Below are 25,126 nucleotides of genomic sequence, written 5' to 3'. Positions count from 1 at the left end.
CCAATTCTGCAGCAAGTAGCCAGTCCTCATTTCTCCTGCCTGACTATGATCAGATAGGAGACTGTCACAGTAGCCTCGATGCTCTTACAAAGGCTGACTGGAAGAGAAATAAAGACTCAATACATACATTGTCACTGTGCAAGGGACTTTATAGCCTTTAGCTTATCTGGTCAGTCACAACAATTGTGTTAAATTAGATTCTACTTAGGTGTGGTCCAAGTTGGGCTCTGCCTTACCAGGCAAATTTCCTAGTTTCTGTCTCGGTGCAGTTTATCTATACAGTGGGAGTACTTACAGATGATACCACACATGATTGTTGTGAGGATAAAAATAATATATGTGAAGTGTATGCCTTTTCTTATTTGCCTGGTGTTTTGTGCTTCAGTTGTACCATACCATTTTTCAATCTGTTACTTTTATTCAACAATTACTGAGGCCAGCATACTCTGGATACTAAAGGACATAACATGAAAGAAAAGTACAATTTTTTTTTTTTCGGTACTGGGTATTGAATTTATGTCCTTACACTGTGAGGCAGGCGGCAGAACCACTGAGCTAAATCCCCGGCGAAGAACAATATTCTTGATGGCATAGTTGTAAAAATTCTCAATAAAATACTAGCAAAGTAAATTCAACCACACCTTAAAAGCATCATTCACCATAATCAAATGAGATTTATCTCTAGGATACAAAGATATTTCATCTTATACAAGTCAGTAAATGTGATATATCACATTAACAGAGTGAAGAACAAACTACATGAAAATCATTAGATACCGAAAAAATTGACAAAATTCATCTTCTTTTTATGATAAAAACACTCATCAAATGAGGTTTGGAAAGAATATATCTCAACACAGTAAAGGTAATATAAGCACATAGCTAACATCATACTCAACGGTGAAAAATTGAAATCTAACACTTACTCTCACCACTTCCATTCAATATGGTATTGAAGTCCTTGCCAGGCAATTAGACAAAAACAAAAGGCATCCTGAATAGAAAAAAGCCAAATTGTTGCTGTTTGCTGAAGACATGATCATTAATATAGAAACCCCTTAAGATTTCATGAAAACTGAGAACAAATTTAAAAAAAAATTAAAGAATACAAAGTCAACATGTAAAATGTAGTAGCATTTCTATACAGTAACAACAAACACTCTGAAAAAGAAATCAGTAGAACTATCCTGTTGATAATGTCTACCATAAAGCACACTTGGAAATAAAATTAACTGAGATGACAAATTTATATGCTGAAGACTAAAACACTAATGAAATAAATTGAAGAATACATAAATAAATGTAAAGATAACCTATTGTCATGGATTGGAAGAATTAATGTTGTGAAAATGCCTATACACTCAAAATGATTTATGGATTCAATGCAATTCCTGTAAAAATTTCAGTATTATTTTTCTTTTTTGTAATTTTTTTATTGGTACACTTTTGATATACATAATAATCACACGCATAGGGAATTTGTACTTGTACATAATATATCCTGATTCTTTTTTCCCTATTCTCCCTCCTTCCTTTCAACTCCTTTCCCCCCTCCTTATTTACAAAAGCTTTGTTTCCATTTTTTCCCTTTTATTCTCCTTTTTCCTTTTCGTTTCTCATTTTTCAAACAAATAAAAAATGATTCTGAATCTCATATGGAAACATACACACAAATAACCAAGGCAATTCTGAACCAAAATATAAAGCTGGAGGAATCACACTGTCTGATTTCAATCTACGCTATGAAATGATAGTAATTAAAGCAGAATAATACTAGCATAAAAACAGACTTGCCAGCCAATATAATAAAGCAGAGAACTGAGAAAGGAACTCATCCATGAATGATTTATTGATTTTTGCAAATATGCCAAGAATATATATTAAGAAAAGGACAGTCTCTTCAATAATGACATTGAGAAAACTGGATATCCATATGCAGAAGAAGGAAATTGAGCTCTTATCTCACATCATATAAAAAATCAACTTAAAATGGATTATATATTTAAGTCTGACACCAAAAACTGTGACACTACAAGAAGAAAACACGGGGTAAATCCCCATGACATTACTTAGGCAGTGATTTTTTTAGATTGAACTCCCAAAAGTGGAGACAACAAAAACCAAAATAGACAAATGAGATTACATCAAAATGAAAGTTTCTGCATAACAAAGGAAATAAGAAAGTGAAGAGACAACCTATAGACTGAGAGGCAATGTTTGTAAGCCATTCGTGTGATAAGTAGTCAATATCCAAAATGTATTAAAAACCCAAATAACTCTATACAAAGAGAACAACCTAATTTAAAAACAAGCAAGGATGACTTGAGGATACAGGCTTAGTGTTACAGCACATGTGTGAGGTCTCGGGTTAAATTGACAGCAGTTAGATCACTAGCACCATCAAAAGCAAAAGAAAAACAACAACAACAAAAAGAACAAGAAACCTGAGTAAACATTTGTCAAAAGAAGAAACAAATTGGCCAATGGATATGGAAGGAAAAAAAAGCTCAACATCTCTAATCATTAAGGAAATGCAAATTAAAACCAACCATGATGAAATACTACTTCATCCTTGTCAGAATGACTTATCAAAAAGATGAAAGATAGGTGTTGGTGAGTGTGTAGAGAAAAGGGAGTCAGTGTGCACTGTTACTGAAATGTGAATTAGTTCAGCCATTATGAAACACTCAAAATGAAGGTTCCTCAAAAAAACTAAAAATAAAATTACTATATGATCCAGTAATAATAATAATACCTCTTTAGGATATTTACCCAGAATATTTGATAGCCATATGCTTAAAAGATATCTCCACTCCCAATATTCACTGCAGCACTATTTATAGTACACAAGTTACAGAATAAATCTGTGTCTATCAACAGATGAGTAGACAAAGAAAATGTGGTATATATACATTGAAATACTATTCACTTAAAAAATGTTTAGAGTATTTTTATTTATAATAGCACCCATTTAGAAACAACCCAGATGTCTAACTGGGGAACAGATTGACAATATATAGTATATCCTTTCAAGGGACTGAATAAAAAAGAATTGATACAGAATAACATGAATAGATCTCAGTGACATTATGTTCCATGAAAGAAAACAGAAAAGATGATGTTCTGTGATGTTCATAGAGGTTCATGAAGTGGTAAAGCTCGCATATTGAGCAACTCGGAGTGGTTTTCTCTGAAGTGAGCATTACTAAATATATATGGTGCAAAGATTTCACAAGCTCAAATTTTTTTATCTTAGTTTATTAGTACATGAGTGTAGTGCAGTACATAATATTTACATTCCTTGTGGAAAGGTGGTACAAGTATTCACTTTTTAAAGGAAAGAAATTTTACCATTTGGAACCACATGGATGAAATTAGCTAATATCCAAGTGCAATAAACCAGGCACAGAAAGACAAATATCTATGTGCACGTATATGTAGAATCTAAAACAGTGGAATTCACAGAAGCAGAGAATGGGAGTGGTAATCTCCAGAAGTTGTTGGACAGAGAATAGAGAGTTGATGGTGAGAGTTCAAAGCCTCAATTAGAGGAATAAGGCTATATTGCACTGTGTGGTAAATAGAGTATAAAATAATGTATCAGCTGTTTTGAAATTGTGGAGAGCAAATTTCAAATGTTCTTACCACAAGAACAGTAGCTGTGATTATGGATATATTAATTAGCTTGACTTAATTATTCATAAATCATAACATTACTTTGCACCCCATAGATATATACAACTGTAATTTGCCAATTTATAATTTAAAATAAAATTTTTGAATAAATACACATTTATTTCTTGAAGGCTAGGGATAGAGGAATAAATGAGGTAGGTAAGTCTTGCCATCACAGATTGTACATTCTAATGGAGGGAGATAGATAATATAGTGACAAAGAAATAAAATAGATTTCTCAATAATAAGGATGATGTGATTTTTAAAATTAAAAAGAGATTCAGGTTAGGGAGGAGCACCAAGAAAGACCTCACTGAAGAGGAAATGTTTTGAGTTTAATTATGAAGGAGGAAAAGGAGCTGCTTGAAAATGTGGGAAATAACATTCCAGGCAGAAGAAGGAGCAAGTACAAGGCAAGAACTATCCTAGAACTTATGTGAATTCAGGTCAGTTTCATGGAACGCAGGGAGCAAGGAGATTAGACACTGAGTGAGGTAAGAAGGTCAGATTATTTTGGTCTTTTCTGGCTACACTCACATATGTGGGAGCTTTAAAAATAGTAGTCTGAGGCTTATGAAATTGATATATTTTTAAGTGCTTGTCAGATGTTTTAATGTATGTCCAGAATTAAGAGCTATTAATGAAGGACCTTAGGGCCAAAAAATGTGAATTTTATTCTAAATGCAATGGGAAGACATGGAAAGTTAAAACAGGGAGCTACCTGGTCCAGTATTTTTTATAAAAATCTTAAGAATATTCAAATACAGAACACATTTAAATTTTCTTTTCATAAGAAAAATGTGAACATTTGATAATTGAGACAGATTTTATAGTAATTCCTGGTTCAATTCTTGTGCTACAGTATTATTCTTTTCTTCTTGGGTTTATGACTCTTCATGTGAGAACTTGTCTGTTTAAAGATTGTTACTATATTGTCCGCCAAAGTTACACTTTCTAAACTCTCAGATTCCATATTCTCCCTCCCTATGGTCCTCTTGAATATATTTCCATGAGCCATCTCCAGAGTTCTCAAATGTTCCTTAACATCTGGGGAGAAATACACACCATCACAAAAACTATGGGACCAGCACTGGTTTTGATACCAAGGATGATCTGGTGTTTCTCTGGTTTTTTTCCTATTTACAGTATTGTTTCATTTTTAAATGAAATATCTCTTCATAAGAGATTTTTTGTTTTTGTGGGGTTTTTTTTCCTCAACAGCATAATACTGACTCTTTGCATCCCTAAATGTCATTAACACGTGCTGCTGGACATTGCACTGCACTTTGATCTGCCTTGAGCCCAGTCTTCCACAGTGGAGATTGGACTACAGCAATTTGATTTGGGCCAGACTTGTGTAGGGTTCATTTGTCTAGCTTGGCTCCTACTTTTTGAAGAGTCTAAAAGATTCAGCCTGGCAGAAGAAGCATCATGCCCTGGCTGTCACCAAACAGTTGAAGTCAATTAGCCCCACCTGCCCTGGCTTACCTAATGAAAGACTCAGCACCCCAGCTGTGTCCTGCAACCATGCACACTTGCACTTGCCAACTGTTCCAGCAAGGAAGCAGTGCACATCAGAGCTAGTTGACACCAGCCAATGTTTTTTGAATGAAATCTACTCAGCTGTGTCTAGAGAGTAGCGTCTTCTTGTGGCAGCCTTATAATTTGTTTCAGGAGGTGCATCTATTTTCTTCTTGCTCCTAGGAATGGGTGCAAATAGTTACACGGATGGCTCTGTCTGTAGCCCATTGAGCTGTGAATTATTGAGTAGATTATAATTCTGGCAGGAATGATTAACCTTACTCCTCTTGTTGGGGATGTAACACTTCTTTTCTGAGGTGATTTAGATATGTGTAGAAATTTTGTTGGTCTCAAAATAAAAAACTAGGGTCGGGGATGTAGCTCAGTCGTGCCACACCTACTGGCAAGCACAAGGTCCTTAGTTCAATTCCCAGTACTGGGAAAAAAAAACCAAAAACATTAATAAGGGTGATACATGTAATCCCAGCATGCAGGAAGCTAAGGAAGGAGGATCACCTCACATTCGAGGCCAGCCTGGGCCATAGTGGATTCAAGGTCAGACAGAACTACAAAGCAAGACACTGTTTAAAAAATGATGCTACTGCTGCTGATGATAATTAAAAAAAACTAATAAGTATAATTGGTCAGGTTGGGAACTTTGCCACTTAAATATAAAAAAAAATCCTTTAGAATAATTGTGCCAGTTTTTTTGTCCCCATTAAGTTTATTTGTACATTTAAAGCAAACAATAGTTACATTTATCATTGGGATCTTGTACCTTTACATGATATGTCTTGGTTCTTATTTTTTCCTCATACCCCTCCCCTCCCTTCACCCCCTTCACCTTAATGACAGTTTTTTAAATAGAATATTTGGAATTGCTTTTGGGATCGGTGTTCTTTCCAATATGAATTAATATTTTTATTGTTAAGAGAATTATGTAGTACTATTTTAATTAATTAGAATAACTATCTTTAAAAAAATAGAATCTGTGAATATGTTAAAATTTTTAAGCCAATGTTTATTTATTAAATACCTAAGTAAATAGATATCTTTAACATAGTATTCCATCAAGATAATTTTTGTTTAATTCTATCACGTGCTAAGATAGAAACTTGTAATCCCCAAAGTATATATAGTATCATCTCACATTCACATACCCAAATTGGTTTACTGAACTCTAGGGTAAAATGTATCTGGCTCAAAGATTTAAATGCTGGAAAAGTGACTTAAATTTAAGCTTCTAACTTTGAAAAGCATAATTTAGCCTAAAAGGAACTAAGGCACTCAGCCAAAGTTCTTTCTGGATATGGATATTGAAATGTTAAATTTAATTTCTCCATTCACAAAATTTTATTTTTTTAAAAATTTTATAAACCTTTTAAACCTATGAGCACTCAGCTTATAGGACATATAAAGACAGCTCATGGAGAGATTTGATCCACAGACTATGGTCTTCGCACCCCATTGTATAAGACAAATTGTTAATCATGAAGTCATAGGTGATAAGTATAGAAGTGTACTTTTATAAGTATTAAAGTCATAGGTGATAGAATTTTGTTCATTTCCTTTACGAAGGGAGAGAATGTAATGCCATAGTAAAAAAACTCTTTATAAAGAAAATTAGTTTTGAAGCTTTTTAATAATGGACCACCTAGGAGGGGGAAGACATTTTAGCAATCACTTCTTGGTTCATTAGTTTTATGAGTCAGGAATTTTTTGTGCTGAATGTTTTTCAGAGAGGGACACACTTGAATTTATTATTCACTATTTTGATTTGTATTAAATTTAGAAAAGCACAGAGTAATCTGTGATTTGGTTTACTACCAAAGAACTTCATAGCTCATCTGAGTCATTCAGTGCAAAAAAGAAAAAAATAATCAACTAAAATGGCTTTTGTTTAATAAGTTATCTACATGCCCAAAATTAAAGAAGCCTTTTTATTAGTGCATATTAATTATAGAAAATAGTGGATTTCATTGTGAAATTTTCATATATGTACATAATATTCTTTGATCATATCCTGTCCCCCCCTTACCTTTCCCTAATCTCTGCCTGTGATCCCATTACTAATAGTGACGGCAGTATGTATACCTTCCAAATATACTATACTAGGTACTTTATTAGGCACTGGGCACACAAAAACTTGTATGAAATCAATTCAACCTTGAGCAAACTAATCTAGGTTGAGATTCCAACTTACAAAAATGCATAGAAAGACCAATGACACTAGAGTTATGTGTAAGGGAAGGGTTGTCACTTGATTGCATTCTTGGACCACATGGAAAACTGAAAAATTGTTACCTACACCATGACCACTACCCTGAGAGTCTAATGTGCTTGGTCTTGCCAGGACATCTGCTTTTTAATAGCCTCTCAGAGTGATTCTAATGTGCAGTCAGAGTTGAAAACCTCTGATATAAAGGTGATGAGGTACAAAAGAGAGACTTCGGCCACAGGAAGGAAAGAGCCAAGATAATAATTGATAAGTAGTAGCAAACAATGAGAATGAGAAAATGTTCCTCTAGGCAGTGACAACATGCAGAAGTAGGAAACAGTATATCCTATTCAAAAGGCCTGGCAGTATTCATTATGGATAGGATGTTCAACATGCATAGAAGTTTATCTTGCAGCAGTGAACAGAGACAAAAGAGGAAAAAGCAATAGTAGGAGGTAAAGCTGAAAAGGCAGATGTTTTTGCCTTGCTAAGTCCTCTCTTGTTCTTACATAGAATTGTCACTGAAAAGTTCTAAGAAGGGCAATAACATGATTGTATTTGTAGTTCACAGGCCTGACTGTTCTGAGTAAGGTGGTGAGTTGGATTGATGGTCTTGTAGCTCTAGGCAAGAAGTCTACTTATAGCCCGGTATGTAGCTCAGCGGTGCCCTGCCTGGCAACTGTAAGGTCCTGAGTTTGACCCCACCCACCCCCCAAAAAGAAGCCTAGTTACAAGGTTATTGCTAACAAGTGAGGAATGATGATGGTTTAAATACAGATTAATGGCAATGAAGTGGGACAGGAAATGACAGATTTATAAGATTTTTAAGGAGGTAGAATTGGCAATATGTAGTAACTGTAGGTGATTAGGATGACTGTTTCTGAATCAAATTGCAGAATAGCTTGGCCAGATATCTACTGGAAGAGAGATAGAAAATGAATGAATTCATTTTGACTAATTTTAATTTGAAATGATGATGGAACTATAGAGTCTTGAATAAACTTTGGAGATGCAGGCCCAGCACAGAAGAGAGGGCTGCCCTGGAAATATTAATTTAGAAATCATCAGAATGCAGATGAGTCAGTCCTGGCAAGAAAATAAGATTGACAAAGTGAGAAATGGAAAATCCTGTGGAACACAACATTTAAGAATGGGCACAGGAGAAGAGTCATCTGTTTGGCTAAAATTAGGGGTTTAGGATGGCAGGAAAAGAACCAGAAGGAAACAGTTATGGAAACAAAAGATTATTGTGTCGAGAAAATACCAATCAAAAATATTGGATGCTTCATAATATTCAAAGAATGTGAAGATAAAATCATATTCTTGGGTTGATGGAGCAACATTAGTGAAATGCTATTTGTGTAACCCTTATTGCAATTGTTTTTTTTTTTTTATATTGACACTTTTATTCTATAAGCATACTTGTACAAGAAGCCAAATCTTTACCTAAGGGGCACTTGAAATAATATAATGGCAATATAATGACAGAGTCTGATGAACACATTTGGGGTATTGGGACTGGGAATCATGACCTTTCTTGACTGTAGGCTAAAACAGTAAAGAGAGAGCTAGAGATTACTAGTAGGAGCAGATATTGTGTTCAGAGATTTTTTCCATATCTAGTCCAGTGTTCTCTGTTGTTATACTCTTTTTTTTTCAGCTTTAATTGAGTTTATTGGTACATTTTAGGGAAACAGTACAGTTACATTCATTGTTGGGATCTTGTACCTCTACATGACAAGTCTTGATTCTCATTTTTTCCCCTTACCCCTGCCCTCCCTTCACCCCCTCCTCCCCTTCCCATCTACAAACACTTTATTTCCATCTTTTCATTATCTCACATTTTTTTCTTTTCCTTTTGTACTGAATTTTTTTACTTCCTGTCAAAAAAATACAGAATAAATAGATGCTACTCCTGTCAAAAGCAAATTGTATAAAATTGGTTAACTTTAAAGGTATTTTAAATAGGTAACCAAACTCAAAAGGAAGACAGAGAATTCCCTAGGTGCTATAAATGAAAGAGGAATTCAAAGCAGTAGAAACAAGCAAATGTTGAGGTTGAGGAGCATACAGAAGTATCAAACTGTATCTAGAGGTCAAAGAGGGACTGGCATTTTTAACATCTGAAAAACTGAGAGGAAGAGATCTTTGCAGAAATTCTGAAAGGGACTGGACAGTCATATCAGTGAGTGGAACTACTCAGGAAAACTAGATTCTCAGGCTACTCATTTAATGAATGTTTTTTTGAAGGGGATAGAAGAGCTTTTGTTTGTTTGTTTGTTTGTTTGTTTTGGCACCAGGGAACAAACTTGGGACCTTGGGCATAGGGGGCAGAACTACTGAGCTAAATCCCCGGCCCTAGAAGAGTGTTAATAATCGGATAAAAGAAAAAGAATGATTTGCTCTTTCATTTATTCTTTTAAAAAATGACAGAGAATTAGAGAAATGTTACAAGGAGAAATATTAAAAATTCAGGAAAATAAAGGGATAACGAGAGTACTGGAAATAGGTAAGGATGAAAGATTTGAATTGAGGTTGGAGGTTAGCGGTGGGAGGCAGAATGTTTAAAAGTCTGTCACAAATCCTCTCCTTTCTCTGTCACTTAGCAAGGAAGTGAAGGATGAGTAATGAGAAGATGCTGAAATAACATTTTTAAAAAATAACCACTGAGGGAAATGGGGAGAAGAAGCTGATGAGAGACATAAAAAGAATGCTAAAGAGCATTGAGGGTCCACCTGCCAAGAGATATCAGTCAGACATCTGAGGCGGTGCTGTTCTGTAAGATTGCACCCAGCAATGCAAGTATGGTATTGTAAAAGTTACACTGTTGGATTATTCCATAGATTAATCCACCTATTACAAAATAATGCAATAAAATAACGAGGGAGGGGAATGGAAGATACCAGTGAGAGTAATTTGAGAGAATGGAAGGAAGAAGTTTTGATACTCAAATTTTTATTTTGGGGACCATAATTACTGTTACAAAACATTTGCTTTTAGTGACTTACAAGAATCCTAGAAATTATCCATAGTTCTCATTTATTTTAACGTATTTTAAGAGAATCAGAACAGTATTACTCCTTATGATGTGAAGCTATATTATATGCAGTTGGGCTGTCCTGAGCCAAAGTATGTACAACTTTGTGCTTCAGCGTCTCTGTAAACATTAAATTGTTTATAGAGTCAGGCAGTTTATATTATATGTATATACATGTGGCATATATTTAGTTGAAAATTCCTAATGCATCCCACTGTGACCCTCACACAGCAAAAGATACTCCTTGCTGTGTCTGCGATGGCAGAAACCTCCTTGAGCCTTGCTTATCTTCAGCTAATTAGCATTTCCTTCATAAATAAATGTCATTTATGTCACTTGTATTGCTGATAAGGACTTTTTAGACCATCAAAATCAGTTATAGTGATGGAAATATTGAAGAGAAAGAGATGTTTAATGAAACTGAAATTGAACATGTAAGATGAATTTATAAGTACATTCAGATAAGAACAGTGTAAATAGTGAACCCGTGGGCCCTATTAAGGGACTTGAAGCCTGTCAGCTCTAGATGACTAGCCAAAGCCCACTGGAGAGAGCCACAATCAAAAGCTTTTTCTGCCTGACATTTGTAGCAGAGGATTTTTTTATGCTGGTAGATTTGCTTTGAATAAAGGTATGCCCATAGTTCAAAAAATACCTACAGGTAGAACTAATTGATAATTTAAACCAAGAAGCCAGAGAATAACCATTTGTATTACCTCTGTCACTTTGCAGGTAACATGTATGTTTTCATGTAACAGAATTTTAAAATAATTACCTGACTTTATATTTATTGAACATGTTTTTGAAAGAGCTCCCCCAAAACCTCCCATACATTTTTATTTTTCTTAAGGGATTGGTAACAGAAGAGGGAATAATTAATATTAGCAGCTTCCATGATTACTCCACAATTACGTAACAGAGAATGAAATCTAGAAATAGTGTCCCCCAGTAATGTTACTTATTCATGGATGTCACCATTTAAAGGACATGGAGCTGATATATTTTTCCTGAAGAGAAAGTAGAGGAAAAATGCTAACTGAACACCAGGGATTATGCTAAAATACCTGTTTTCTGTTGGCTTTTTTTTTTAGGGGCATTGTCCAGTCTGAAGAAAAACTTGTCATCAGTGCCTCTTGGGCGAAAGATGATGATATAAGCAGACTCTTGAAATCACTTCCAAACTGGATTAATATGGCTCAGCCCAAACAACTTAGGCCAAAGAGAGAAGAAGAAGAAGATTTCATAAGGTAAAGGTCTATTTTCTACATAGTACTAAACATAGGAAAGGCACATGTATTTATTTAGCTAATCTTTTTTTACATGAAAATTTGGCCAGTTCTTAAAGATCAAGTTCTCATTGCATGAACTTAGTAAAATCTGTTTTCATCCTGCCTCATGTCATTTCCCACACAAATATGCATTGAGCTCAAAACTTTAGAAGGAAGGAACTGGAGCGAATTAAATTTGGAGCATGGCTACATCAAGTTAAAATATCGTTTAATTTATAGGTCATTCTCCCCCACAGGGGAGAATACAGTTCATTTGTTCACTCCTTTTCTCAACAAAGATGTATTAATCCTGTACCCTACAAATATAATAACAAGAGAAGCTTCTCGCTTATACAAAGTTTGTTACCACTGTTCTTAACATATTCCTTCTATCAGACTATTGTTAGTTGGGGTTTACCAAAAATGGAAATGTGCTCCCCTTGTTCATTCACACAGGTCATATTATGTCTGACGGTTTTCTACTTGTTTTGACAAAAATAAGGACTCTATTCTTTCAACTTTTTAACTAAAACTTAACTTTGAATAATTTAAGTTCCTTACTTAGCCATTGAATTTGATGAAGATACCCATTTCCATGTGGCTGGCTTAGAAGAGCAAAATGTTTGTACCTCTGTCATCTCAGAACTGCAAAAAGTAGAAAAATGATGACAGCAGTACTTTGTCACATCAAAATTAACTTCATTCTTATTAATTTTTGCTTATCTAAGTGAAAGAATAAATGGTTAAAAAAAAGTAAAATAAAAGCACTTTAAAGAAACTGAGAGAAATAATGTCCAGTATTTTACTTGAATTTAGATTTGTCTCTCTCACAATCTGAACAGTAATTATAGATAAATAAATCTGCAACCAATCCAAAGTTCATTTTCATCTAAAACTATACCACTACCTAAATAATATAGTACCCTATAATAAAGTATTCCTGATACCTCCCTGCTGGTACTTTTCATATTGTTGTTACTCACTTCATTCACCCACACTCTATAAAATACTCGTTAAAATATTGCTATTATTTTGAACAACTGTCAATTAAGAATAAAAGTTTCATTTTTGTTTTTATTTATTCCCTATTACAAATTCTTTATTACCTTACATTAAAGTTTCTGACCTGTTCGTTTTCATTCTCTCTGAAGAATTTCCCTTAACATTTCTTGCAAGGCAAGTCTGCTGATAACAAATTCCCACAATATTTGTTTGTCTAAAAAAATCTTCATTTTCCCTGAACTTTTGAAGGGTAATTTCATTTTACTTTTTTTTTTTTTTTTTTTTTTTTTTTTTTAGCAATCTAACTCAGGCCTTGCACTTGCAAGGCAGGCGGCAGAACCCCTGAGCTAAATCCCCAGCCCTGACGGGTAATTTCATTGGGCACAGGAATCTAGGTTGGCATATTAATCAGTCTTCTTCAGAGAAACAGAAACAATAAAATAGATGATGGATGGATGACAGACTGACAGACGGATTCCAGGATTGGTTTAAAGATTATAGTAGCCAAAAAGTCTCACTGCTGTCTGCAGGCTAGAAAACCAAGAAAGCAAAGGCTGCACTTCCTCCCAAGTCCAAAGGCCTAAGAACCAGGGACTGGGAGAGTGCTGGTGTAAGTCCCAGAGTCTTAAATCCTGAGAAGGAGGTGCTCTGTTATCTAAGGACAAAAGCATGCATTCCTCAGGTTAAGAAGAGAGACAGTAAATTCTCCCTTCTCCTACCTTTTTGTTCTATTCTGTGGATTAGATGATGCCTACCCACTTTGGTGTAGATAGATCTTCTTTACTTAGCATACTTATTAAAATGCTAATCTCTCTTAGAAATTCCCTACAGACAAATCATAAATAAGGTTTTCCCAACTGAGTATCTCTTAGCCCAATCAAGTTGATGCATAAAATTAATTACAAATGGTGATTTTTAAAAGACATTTTAAATATTACTCTTTATTCTTTCCTTGCTTACATGGTTTCTGAAGAGAAATCTGGCGTAATTATTATCCTTGTTGTTCTATAGGTAAATTTAAAAAATTTTTTTTGCTTCTTTAAAGATGTTTTTGTCTTTGATTTTATGTAGTATGAATATGATGGTAAAACTTTTGGTACAGATTCTACTTGGTATTCTCTGAGTTTCCTGGATCTATGGTGTGGTGTTTTTTATAGTTTTGGGAAATTCACTATTTTTGAAATTATAATGTTTCAGGTATTTCTTTTTTGTTTCCACTTTCTCACTATTCTTAATGTGTTGTAGCTTCATTAATTATCTTGCATTTCTTAAATACCCTGCTTTTCTTTTTTTTTTTTTTTTTTTTTTTTTTCTCTTTGGATGTCAGTTTTGGAAAGTTCTATTCACATTTCTTTTAGATCACACTTTTTTCCTTAGCCATATGCAATCTATTGCTAATCCCACCAGACACTTCTACTAGGGTACTTTTTATTTCTAAAATTTCCTCTTGATTCTTAGAATGTTTTTCTCTTCTTACATTACCTGTGGTTTATTTTTCATTTACTACATATTAAATATATGGTGTTAATGATGTGTAATAAATATATAGGAATTGGCACATATCAAAGGCACAGCTTGAATTTTCAGTTTTCATTTGTGTAACCAATACTTAGTTCAAGAAACAGAACACTAATAACAAAAATGGAAGAGAGCAACAAGAGATCTTGTGCTTCTTTCTAGTTGCTGCCTACCTCTTCACGGCTTACTTTTATTTAACTACAGAGACTAGTTTAATTTGTTTTGGGGATACATAAAATCATGCAGTTATGTACTCTTTTATGACTAGCTTTTATGTTCCAAATTACATTATTAGCAAGATTCACCCATCTTGTATATAGATAGATTCTCATTATTCTGAGTATTCCATTGTGTGTATGCATTAAATTTTTTTTAAATGTTCATGTATCTATATATATATGTGCATGTGTGTATATATATATATGTTTACATATATGTATAGTATATATGTGTGCGTATTTACACATAAATGTGTATACATAATTTACTCATTCTACTACAGATGGGCATCAAGATAACTTTCAGTTTGGAACAATTTTAAATGGTACAGCTATGAATATTCTGCTGTTTTTTTAGTAACCATGTGTGTACATTCTGTTGGGTTTATGCTAGGAATAGAAATATTGGGTAATACTATGTAAATGTTGAGTTTTTAATTCACAGTCAGTTTTCCAAAGTGACCATAAGAGTTCACACTCTTAAATGGTGTATGAGAGTTTCAGTTGCTCCACATCTCACCAATACTTGATATTTTCCATCTTATAAATTGTAGTCATTCTAGTATTTATAGAGGTAATTCATTGTCATTAATATGAATTTCTCTCATGAATGACAAAGTTAACTATTGGCATATCTCACCAATACTTGATATTTTCCATCTTATAAATTGTAGTCATTCTAGTATTTGTATAGAGGTAATTCATTGTCATTAATATGAATTTCTCTCATGAATGACAAAGTTAACTATTGGCCATTTGGACATCCTCTTTCATTACATGTTTTGTCTATTTTTAATTATATAGTCTTTTTCCCAAGTGATTTTTAAGTTCTTTATATATCATGTTGAAATTCCTTTGGTGCAGATATATCAGTCTTTTAGGCTCTTTACTGTCTTGATTTTTTTTTTACTAAATAAGACTTTTTAAAGGTTTAATAATTTAATTTTATTATCTATTTTATGGAAATACATTTGGTATTCTTTTGAAATCTTTGCTTCTGAAAACCCACAGTGATATTTTCTTCTAAAACTTTGTGCTGAATGTATATCCCCAGCATCTGAAATAAATTACCTATCTTAAATTTCTATTTCCTTTCCTATACTCCATACTTCCCTTCATGTAGGTTATTTTTATGGATTTAATATCAACATATATTCATGATATTTTCTTTCAGGAGAGATAAAAAATGATTCAGAGATTGACTGATTAGACATTATCAAACTGACCTCAAGACAGAAATTCAGGCCACAAGGCTCTATATTTCACAGAATAACTGTTATTATTTTGCCAGATTTTTAAGAAGTCTGCCTAAGCATATGTCCACTCCTCTTTAAGTGTACTCATTTAACCATATTTATTAACTTAATAGTTATGTTTAAAGTACTTTCCAGGGGATAATTAATTTTAATTTGGCAGATAACATTAAATGATTGTGTATCTTCTTCTTGTTATTTCTGGGCTGATTATTATATAATTTATTAATTATATTTTATACTTTCAAAAGGATTTTTTAATCAGTTGTATTAGTTATCATCAGTTGTTTACAATTAAAGGAAACCTTTTCAAGAATATCTTTCATTGCACTGTTATGCCTCCCTCAATGTAAATGAGGTGGACACAGACATACTAGAACATTTTCACAAATATTCACTGTATTTTAAGACTCTCACAAAAAAGGACTCCCAGAATGGTTTCAGAAAGTGACAAGAACAACAAAATAAGTGTTTCTAAACTAAGAGAGAGTATTTTGAAGAGGATTGATGTCAATGTATCTTACTGTAATAAACTTTTTAGTTTAAACATTCACCATATGTTTCAATCACCGTTTGTGGCTCTTTTCCAGAGAAGAGAGTGGTGACCCAAAGAAATGAGCCTCTGTGATCCACCCCATTCTTTTTATTTAAAAGAGCTAGAATTAAGATTATGGCTGTCTTTACTTTTTATTTGATCACTAAATTGTATCATTCCCTATTTTAAGCTTAAAGGAAAAAGAAATGATACAATTTTTAAATTTTTGATGCAATTTACGTGAAGTATAATCTTAAGCATATAACTCAGTGAAATATATATGTTTATACCCCTATGACTACCTACCATATCAAAATAGAAAATTTTTCTAATATCCCCCCAAGGCCTTCACTCAAAACACCCATTATCCTGACTTCTGTAATCAAAGTTTAGTTTTCTTTGTCTTCAGGTTTTCTGTAAGTTTAATCATGGTGTCTTGATTTCTTTTGCTAAACAATAAGCCCAAGAGATTTGTCAGGTTTGTTTGGTTTGTTTGTTTTTTGGTTTTTGGCTTTTGTTTGCATGTTGACATGGTTTGAAAAGCAAATTATGTTTGCTTTAATAGACGAGAAATGATTTTAGGTCTGTTTTATTTTATACGTGATTGATTCTTTCCTCTTAACCTGTCACATTCTCTATCCAGATTAGAAGTTAAAACAAGTGTGTAGAAGAAGATGCTCTTAATTTATATTCCAATATGGTAGAGTTAAGAGGAGCATTGATTTAGCCCATTAGAGCACCATAGAACAAGGCATAAGCCAAAAAGACTGAAAAGTCACACTATCCTCCTGTAATTATCTTTTAAAACTCCAAATGCTACTTGGTACATAGATGAATATAGAATCCATTGCCCTTTGAATTGAATAAAGGTTATGTTCCCTTCATTACTAAATGAGACCCTTTTTTATTCTTGTTTTTTAACTAAAAAATAAAATGTATTATTTTCAGGCTTAACTTTGAATAGAGGAGAAAAAACTAGGTCAAGCCAGGGCTTTAATAGAAAAAAGAAAAATAGCAAGTATGCTTTTGTTGCCAAGGAAGCTGAAAGCAGGCTCTCTAACCCCATTGTCTTTGCACGTGTGTGTGTGTGTGTGTGTGTGTGTGTAGACATTAGATATTATATATATTGAGAACAGGGCATATCCACTGATAAAAAGTAGTCCTTTCTGGAAGTATAATTAACAGAAGGAGGAAGATACTGAGGGTAATAAATGAGACAGGGAAGGGTTATCTTGAAGATGGATGCACCAATATTAGAAAAGAGTCCCCCAAAACCTCCTGAATTTCAAAGAATCAGTATCATTTTTCCAGAGCCAGGTTTGAAAATTCTTAAGTGTGATTAGCAAGACCAGGACCAGAGTTTTCAAGTAATAAAGGACAAATAATACATAAAACCTATGAATTAGTCTTGAACAATAGCAGGCAGAGAGATGAATGATAATTAAGTCTCTGAATGGATTGCACAATCTATTTCAACAGTTATAACAGTAAGAGTTGCCGTTGATTAGCACTGTATAGCATTATTAGTTTCCGAGTATTATTATTCTCTTTCAACAAATGAGGGAACTGAGGTGCAGAGAAAGTAGCTTCCCCATGTTCAAACAGACATCAAGCAACAGAGCTAGAATTTGAACCTAGGTAGTGTGGCTACAAGAGCCACCACACTATAGTCAGTCAGCCTAGAAAAAGGATCAGAATTTATATTTTTGTACTTTTGAGTTATTCCTTCATGTTCATTGATCATCATAATTTTGTCTGATAATCGTAACACTTTCTGCTAATGTCAGACACTTACCATTATGCACTTTGACACTAGATTTTGTTTGCTATTTTTTATATTCACTGTCTTATATTTAATGAATTGTATTTTTGGGAGCTCTTTCTCTTCCAATAGCAGCTTGTTAAAAAGCTGTAATTCACCTACATTTGGGAGGAATAAAGTATTGAAACCAAGACTATAGGTACTTTAAAACTGCTACGTTTGCTTTCCTTTGACTTATATGTTTGCCTAATCAAAGCAGAGAAAATAGCATAACTCTTGTTGAAAAGGGAAGAAAGACCACCAAAGAGATAAAATATAAAAAATATTTTAAATAAATTATGTAGGTCTTGGATAGAGGGTGATGCAGTGTTGAACAAAGATGACAGACTTGAGATTTTTAGGTACTTTCAGGTATTGAGTTATTTAGAGGATACTTTTTAGTTTTTGTCTAGAGAATTAAATGAGTGGCATATTTGTTCATTATGATGGCTTTTTGTTACTTTATGAAATTGTGAAATAAATACAATTAAATAATAGCAGAATATTTCTTTAATTTTCAAGTGATTATGATAATTTCTGAGTTATTTGGCATGAATTCTATATTATGTTTCCTGAAAAAGAGCCAGAATAAAAATAGAAGGTATGATTGCACTTTTATCCTTGTCTGGAATCTGTATAACACATAGTAGATCCTCAGTGAATGCTGAATGAAACTGATTTTAAAAATTGGAAAAATCAAGTACTCTTCACATGAAAATAATCAAAGAATGGGAATGCCTCAAATTAGAAGAAAATGCAGTCAGTGGGCTCCCTGAAAGTTACATATAGTTTTTCATTTTCCCTTTCCAAGCACAGGCATGAGTTATAGTGTTCAGCACAGAAACTAGCTGGTTTGTTTTGTTTTTTCCTTTTCTATGTCTTTGTACCTGTTCACTTGCTTATTTTTTGATTAGACAATTCTGAGAGAAGCAGAAACCTAGCAAAGTAAGAACTATATTTAAATGCAGAAATGGTATGAATAAAGTAGACCATTAATAATTTCAAAAATTTAAAAAATTCTCACCAAACTATAAGAAACAGCTGTTAAAATGTTCCACCTAAATACAGTTATGGAAGAATCTTTAGATACATTTGTAAGAGCAAATGAAAGAGGTGATGAAAGGGGAAAAAAATGACTCCTGCTATGTTGAACAAAACCTTCATTAGAATGGAAACATTTATTTCACTATCCCTGGATACTTTATATGACTTTAGAAATATAGTTATAATAGGAAAGATGAATCAGAAAACATGAATATTTTAAATAAGTGCAAGGATAGAAAATGCTTTGCTAAAATGTTTTTCTTCTCAATTAAACAAGTTGAAAGTCATGGATGGAAGCGGGTCATTGCAAGGCAAGTCAGGATGAGAAGCAGATTTGAATCTCAGATTTAGAAAGGCAGACCATTACTGGAATCTCAGCTACAAACATATAAATGTTCAAGATGACTGAAGTATTCTCTATGTTATTATACCAAAATGATATGACTCTTGTTAGCAAAAGATTGGTAGTAAGTGAAAAACAATAACAAAAACCCCAAACTTAAAATCTTCTTTATGGGTTGCATGAATGCTATATGACTAGGCAACTGTTTGAGAGTTATAATTCTGTTTAGATTATTAAAAAGTCACTAATTTTTTATTTTCTATTTTTATGTATATTCAGATCATGGAATCACTTACTAATTTTTTGTAGGTTTGCATTTAGTCCCATTTCTTTTTCTCCTTTAGAGTCTTAATAAAAATTTACCATCTTTCTAATTTAATCTGGCATGACTTGAGGTTGACAGTGGTTATCTGTGCCATTATGTTGATGGGCAGGATGTCTACAATGTAGCCCATAGTGTCTATGGTGGGAAGTGAACAGGACAAGGGCAAGCAGGGAGACTTCTGGAACCACTGCTACAAAGTCCTGCACCTGTTGTAGGCTTTTTCCGAGCTCTGCCTTTGCTGCGGTCTGAAATTTTCTACCACGTTATATAGAACCACTTACTTGCTCACATTTGCTTTATTTCCCTATCAAATGTTCTCAGATTCCTAGTTCACCATGATCTCTTTTGTTTTTTTTTTTTTTTTTTTTTTTTTTTAACCAGGGATCAAACTGGGACCTTGCCCTTGCAAAGCAGGTGGTAGAACCACTGAGCTAAATCCGTGGCCCTACCATGATCTCTTATCCCTCTTTCTTCCATGCCCACTTCTCCATCCTGAAATGCCCTCTAATAATCCCACCTTATCTCCTGTACCTGCCCAGTTCAGCTTTCAAGATAGAGCTCAAGTAGCAGCACCTACAATATCCCTTCCCAGAAACCTTCTCCCCTCCTACAAACCACACTGGTTCCCACTTGGGCTAGGACATCACAGTGTGGGGAGAGTCATACAAGTGAGGTGAATGGTGCTGCTAGAGTTAAAACTGTATGTAAACATATGAAGACAAGACCATAAAAAAACTAAAATTTATAGGAAAACTACATAGGAACATGAAGGGGATGTAATTGGGTATAAGGGAAAGGGATCCAAGTTAAGCTAAATCTTTCACCCATCCAGGAGGTCAGAATAAAAAGTCTAAAATTAATACATTAATGTGTAACAGTTTCAATAGATCATTTAGCAAGATGAATGTAATCACTGAATTTAGAGCATGTAATTTTTTTAAACATTTCATGTCATTTTTTTTTCTGAGATACAGAACTAAAGCTAGCATAGAGCAGGACAGGATACCATTGTTCATTGGTATAGAATATTTAACCATGGGTAATTGTTACTTTGATTTAGAATTTTCACTTGCTTTAAAAATTTTTCATACATCCTCAATCCCAGTTCACTATTTCTTTGCAAATACAAGCATTCTAACATTTTTATTGCTGAAAAAAAGATCTTAATTTATCTTCAATTTCTATCAATTTTATTCAAAACATTCGCTCATTTCTAGTGTCTCACTTTGCTGTCAAAGTTTCCATCTTTTTTGTGTATCTTTTTCCTAAGACCCCCCCACCTATTCATCATCCCTTTGTTTCTCTATTCTAATAGAGCTGCCTTGAAGAACTAATACTTAGTTTTCTTGCTTTAGCTCAGTTGTTCAATTTCTGCTGAACACAGTTATATTCTTCAAAAGGACTGTATGTCAATTAGAGATAGTCGATAGTGTGGAATACTCAGAGGAAGGTGTTCAGTGCTCTATCTATTTGACTTTTAAATTTAATATATTACTCATGTGTTCAACTTGTGATTATTATTTTAATCCTCTCCTGATAATCTTTTGAAGCTTAAGACAGATTTCTGATGGTAAAGTTGCTATTTGAATGAATACATAACTCACTCTTGCTCCTGATAGAAAAACACCTCCAAGAAACCATAGGAACTGAAGAAGCAGCTCGTAATTAGCTGTTTGTGTCTGGTGCTGCTTGACATCATCTATAATGGAAATGTAGTGGCAAAGCTTATTTGGTGACTTACTTTAAAAGATGTATTTTCCCCCAAGCTAACAGAGCATGTCAATACCAGCTTTATTCTAAGTTGAATGTATGTATGTACCATAATTCTTAACTGGAGCCATCAGTCTCTAAGTAATGTGCTGCCTTCACAATGTAGCTTTTTGCTTTTTATTACCAGTATCAATTTTCAAGGAATTTTGACTCTCTTCATCCTTGGATATGTCAGTATATTCATTTACTTGTTCCAAATAAGGAGTATGGCTAAAATGGGAAGAAAACCCTGAGACTGAGCCCTGGGTTCCTGCCCTACTCTAATTCTCTGAGTATCTCCATCTCTTCATCTGCCAGCCACAGTCTGTGAGTCTAGAACTTACAGGCTGATACACTATTTTTAAAAATAGTGATTGTGTGTGTGCACATTCATGCATTTGTTTAAACCAGCATATTTGTTTATATTTAAGTTCCAATAAAGTTGTGGCTTTGTCTTACATATATTATTTGGAATAGATTAGAACTCGGTGTATAATGAATACTCCCAATGCATTTGATCATTTTGCCAAACTCTCCATAACTTTTCCTAGGGTTAGTTACTATAAGGGTTCTTGTTTTAGTATTGTTTACATGTAGGGCATATTTTTGCAAATACTTGTCATTTATTTGGTGTCTCGGGAAGACAACCTTCAATTATAGAGATGTTTTATGAGAAGATTTAGTTAATTCTTTGATGATTACTATTTTCTAATGAAGTTTCCAGAAAGCAACAGTCATAAAAGCAGATAGGTTTTGAAACTATCCAATTCCTAAATCAAATCAAGATTCAACACTGATACCAAATTTGTGGTGTTGATGACCAGAGAGCCTAATGAATATCATTCTTCTAGAATTTTAGTTTTAAATGATGAGCATAGGGTGAGTGGGTATAATAGCTATTTAGTAAATGCTTACTGAATGCATATATGTCTGCACTAATGTACTAATTGTTATATGGTTGTCCCTTGACTTACAAATTCATCTGGTTCCTGAGGGCTGGTTTTAACTCAGGTTGTCAATTAATGGCTCAGGCTTCTCTACACAGCATTCAAAATCTCCTGTATCCAGGCAGATCTCAGTGATCTTAGAGATTGGCCCGGAATTTCTCAATTAATCTCAATTAATCTCAATGTTGTAATGTTCTTTCCAGAACTCTTTAAGGGTTAAATCTGTATCTGAAACCATCTGGAAGCACGAGTGGCCAGAATTTGGGTCCATAACTCAAGACCTTGGTCTAAAGTTAAAACTAAAATTCCAATCATAACCCAAGTTGTTCCTCTGTCACACTGGTCATAACTTGAGGGTCCACTGTACAGGTAATGGTGTTCAGAGAAAGAATTACTTAGGAATTTTCAAGTATACAGTACAAATACTTAACTATCTACTTAAATCTGAGCTATAGTTTTAAATTAGCATTTGGAAATTAATCAAAAGTAAAAAGATAACTACGTATAGAATATATTATTAATAATATTAAAAAGAACTGATAACACTAGGGAAGAAAAGAGCAGCTTAAATTAAACTATAATTATAGGGAAATTTTTAAAAAAAATTTATATCTATTATGCACGTCTGAATCAAATAGGAACAAATTTATTTAGCACAATGAATCTCCCATAATAATGCTTTTGAACTTTTCTCATAGTTACCTGTTTTGACCTACAATTAAAATAGTGGTTTCTAATTGGAGACTTAACTGGTTGAACTCTGAGCCGAGTTCTGTTTGGATGATACTTTTGTGCCTGTTTTATATAGGGATCCCACACTGTGGAAAAGTGGCCTTTAGCTTAATGGGATCTGCAGTTTAGTTTTTAGACCCTTGCCCACTGTAGCCTTGACAAATTTAGCCTTTTTTTATTCTAGAAAAGGTTCATGTATACACAGTGGTTTTTCGTTGCTCATAAATAAGAGCACAAGTCCAAAATACTGGTACAAGGACAGAATGACTGACCAAAAAAAATGTGTATTTTTGCATTCATGGGTTAAATATGTCAGAACGTAACTACCATTCTACATTTTATCTCTCTGGATCTGAAGGGAGAAGGGCAGAAAGAATTTAGAGAGTTCTGATTGCTTTAGTAATATTGTCCAAGGTTTTGATTTGGTGAATCAATTTTTTTATGATTCATGTTACATTATACCTTGTGCAAAACTTCCATTTCCAGAAAATCAACATTTTGATTAGAAACGTAAAGAGCACTGTCAAGGGATCTCTGTAAGAAGCAATTACCAGGAGCCTGCACTGCCTAGGAACAATTCTGGATAGAGAGGTAGAGGAGACAGTAATTTGTAATGGTCCAATACTTGCTCTTCTATTTCTCACTTCTTAGTTTTTTGCCTGGGCTTAATCCTTTTTTCCCTTTTGAAATTTGATAATGTAAAAACCCACCAAAATGCTGAAATAACAATACAATACATAAGTCATACACTGCTTAGATTTTCTGCTTGAATCTTGCAATACCCTCTCCACTCTCTCTCCAAATACATACCCAATCTTTCCATTTGCCAAACCATCCAAAATTTTGCCACAGGCTGTAGGTGACCCTGGGTCCCTGGCCCCACACTGGGGCGCCATCCCAGCTGGCCTTGCTCCTGGACCCAGAGCCACTGCTTTGTTCCTCCTAACCTGGGGTGGGGGTCGGCGAAAAAGGGTGAATGATAAAGAGACATGGAGTCAGCTCTGTGTATGGGCAGCCAGGGAGCTCGCACCTCTAGCTGCTGGCAGAGGAGCTGTGAGCCTTTGCCTCACCTCGCTTTTATTCACCCAAACACAGCCACAAGTAATCAAGGTAACATAAGATTCATTTCCAGTATCCATTAGTACATTCTCTGGTAAACAACTTAACTTCAGCAGTCTTCACTTTTCCCTAATATGCAGCCTTTCTCCTTTGTGCTCAGAGGAGGCCAGTTAGGCCGTAATTCTCTGGTCCTCAGTAATAGCCATAATGACCTTTCACTCTTAAATAATCAGTATGCATCTCCCAAGAACAAAGACATCTTCTTAAATACCCACATATTAGTTTTATGTTGCCATGCTAATAAATTACCATAAATACAGTGGTTTAAATAAACTTTTACTTCTGTGAGAGAACTGTAGCACAAATCTCAGTAGGCTACAGTCAAGGTGTGTGCAGTATTGGATTTCTTTCTGGAGTATGTGGGAAAGAATACATTTCCCTGACTTTCCACCTTCTAGAGTCCAGACTAATTCTTTTTTCTTTTTTTTTTGTACCGGGAATCGAACTCAGGTCCTTGTGCTTGTGAGGCAGGCACCGGAACCACTGAGCTAAATTCCCGGCCCAGACTAATACTTTAATCTGTGATCTGCCTCCATCTTCAAACTGAGTACAGAGCCTCTCTCTGACCCTTCTTCCATAATAACATCTCCAGCACCCAAACTGACTACAGCCAGGGAAGGATCTCCACTTTTACGGACCATATAGTTAGACTTGATATACCAAGTAATCCAGGATAATCTCCCTATCTCTAATTTCTTAAACTTAATCACATACGTAAATTTCCTTTTCCATTTAAAATAACATAGTCACAGTTTTTTCCAATTAAGATATGGGAATCTTTGTAGGGCCATTATTTTCCTTACCACACCACACCTAATAAA

General features: G+C 34.1%; 1 protein-coding gene across 2 annotated transcripts in view; it reads left to right on the top strand.

Annotated features, from left to right (window-relative positions):
* The window catches only part of Exoc4 (exocyst complex component 4), a 741,153-nt gene that overhangs the window by 591,694 nt on the left and 124,333 nt on the right, over positions 1–25,126 (top strand). For both annotated transcript variants that reach the window (XM_010611733.3, XM_033757669.1), the window contains exon 13: positions 11,543–11,698. In XM_010611733.3, the coding sequence (XP_010610035.1) occupies positions 11,543–11,698 (156 nt within the window). The remainder of the gene's footprint in view (positions 1–11,542; positions 11,699–25,126) is intronic.

The sequence above is a fragment of the Fukomys damarensis genome, unplaced genomic scaffold (assembly GCF_012274545.1).
Source record: "Fukomys damarensis isolate Sample0158 unplaced genomic scaffold, DMR_v1.0_HiC HiC_scaffold_4, whole genome shotgun sequence".
NCBI classification, from domain to species: domain Eukaryota; kingdom Metazoa; phylum Chordata; class Mammalia; order Rodentia; family Bathyergidae; genus Fukomys; species Fukomys damarensis.
This window is presented reverse-complemented; position numbering and strand designations above follow the sequence as displayed.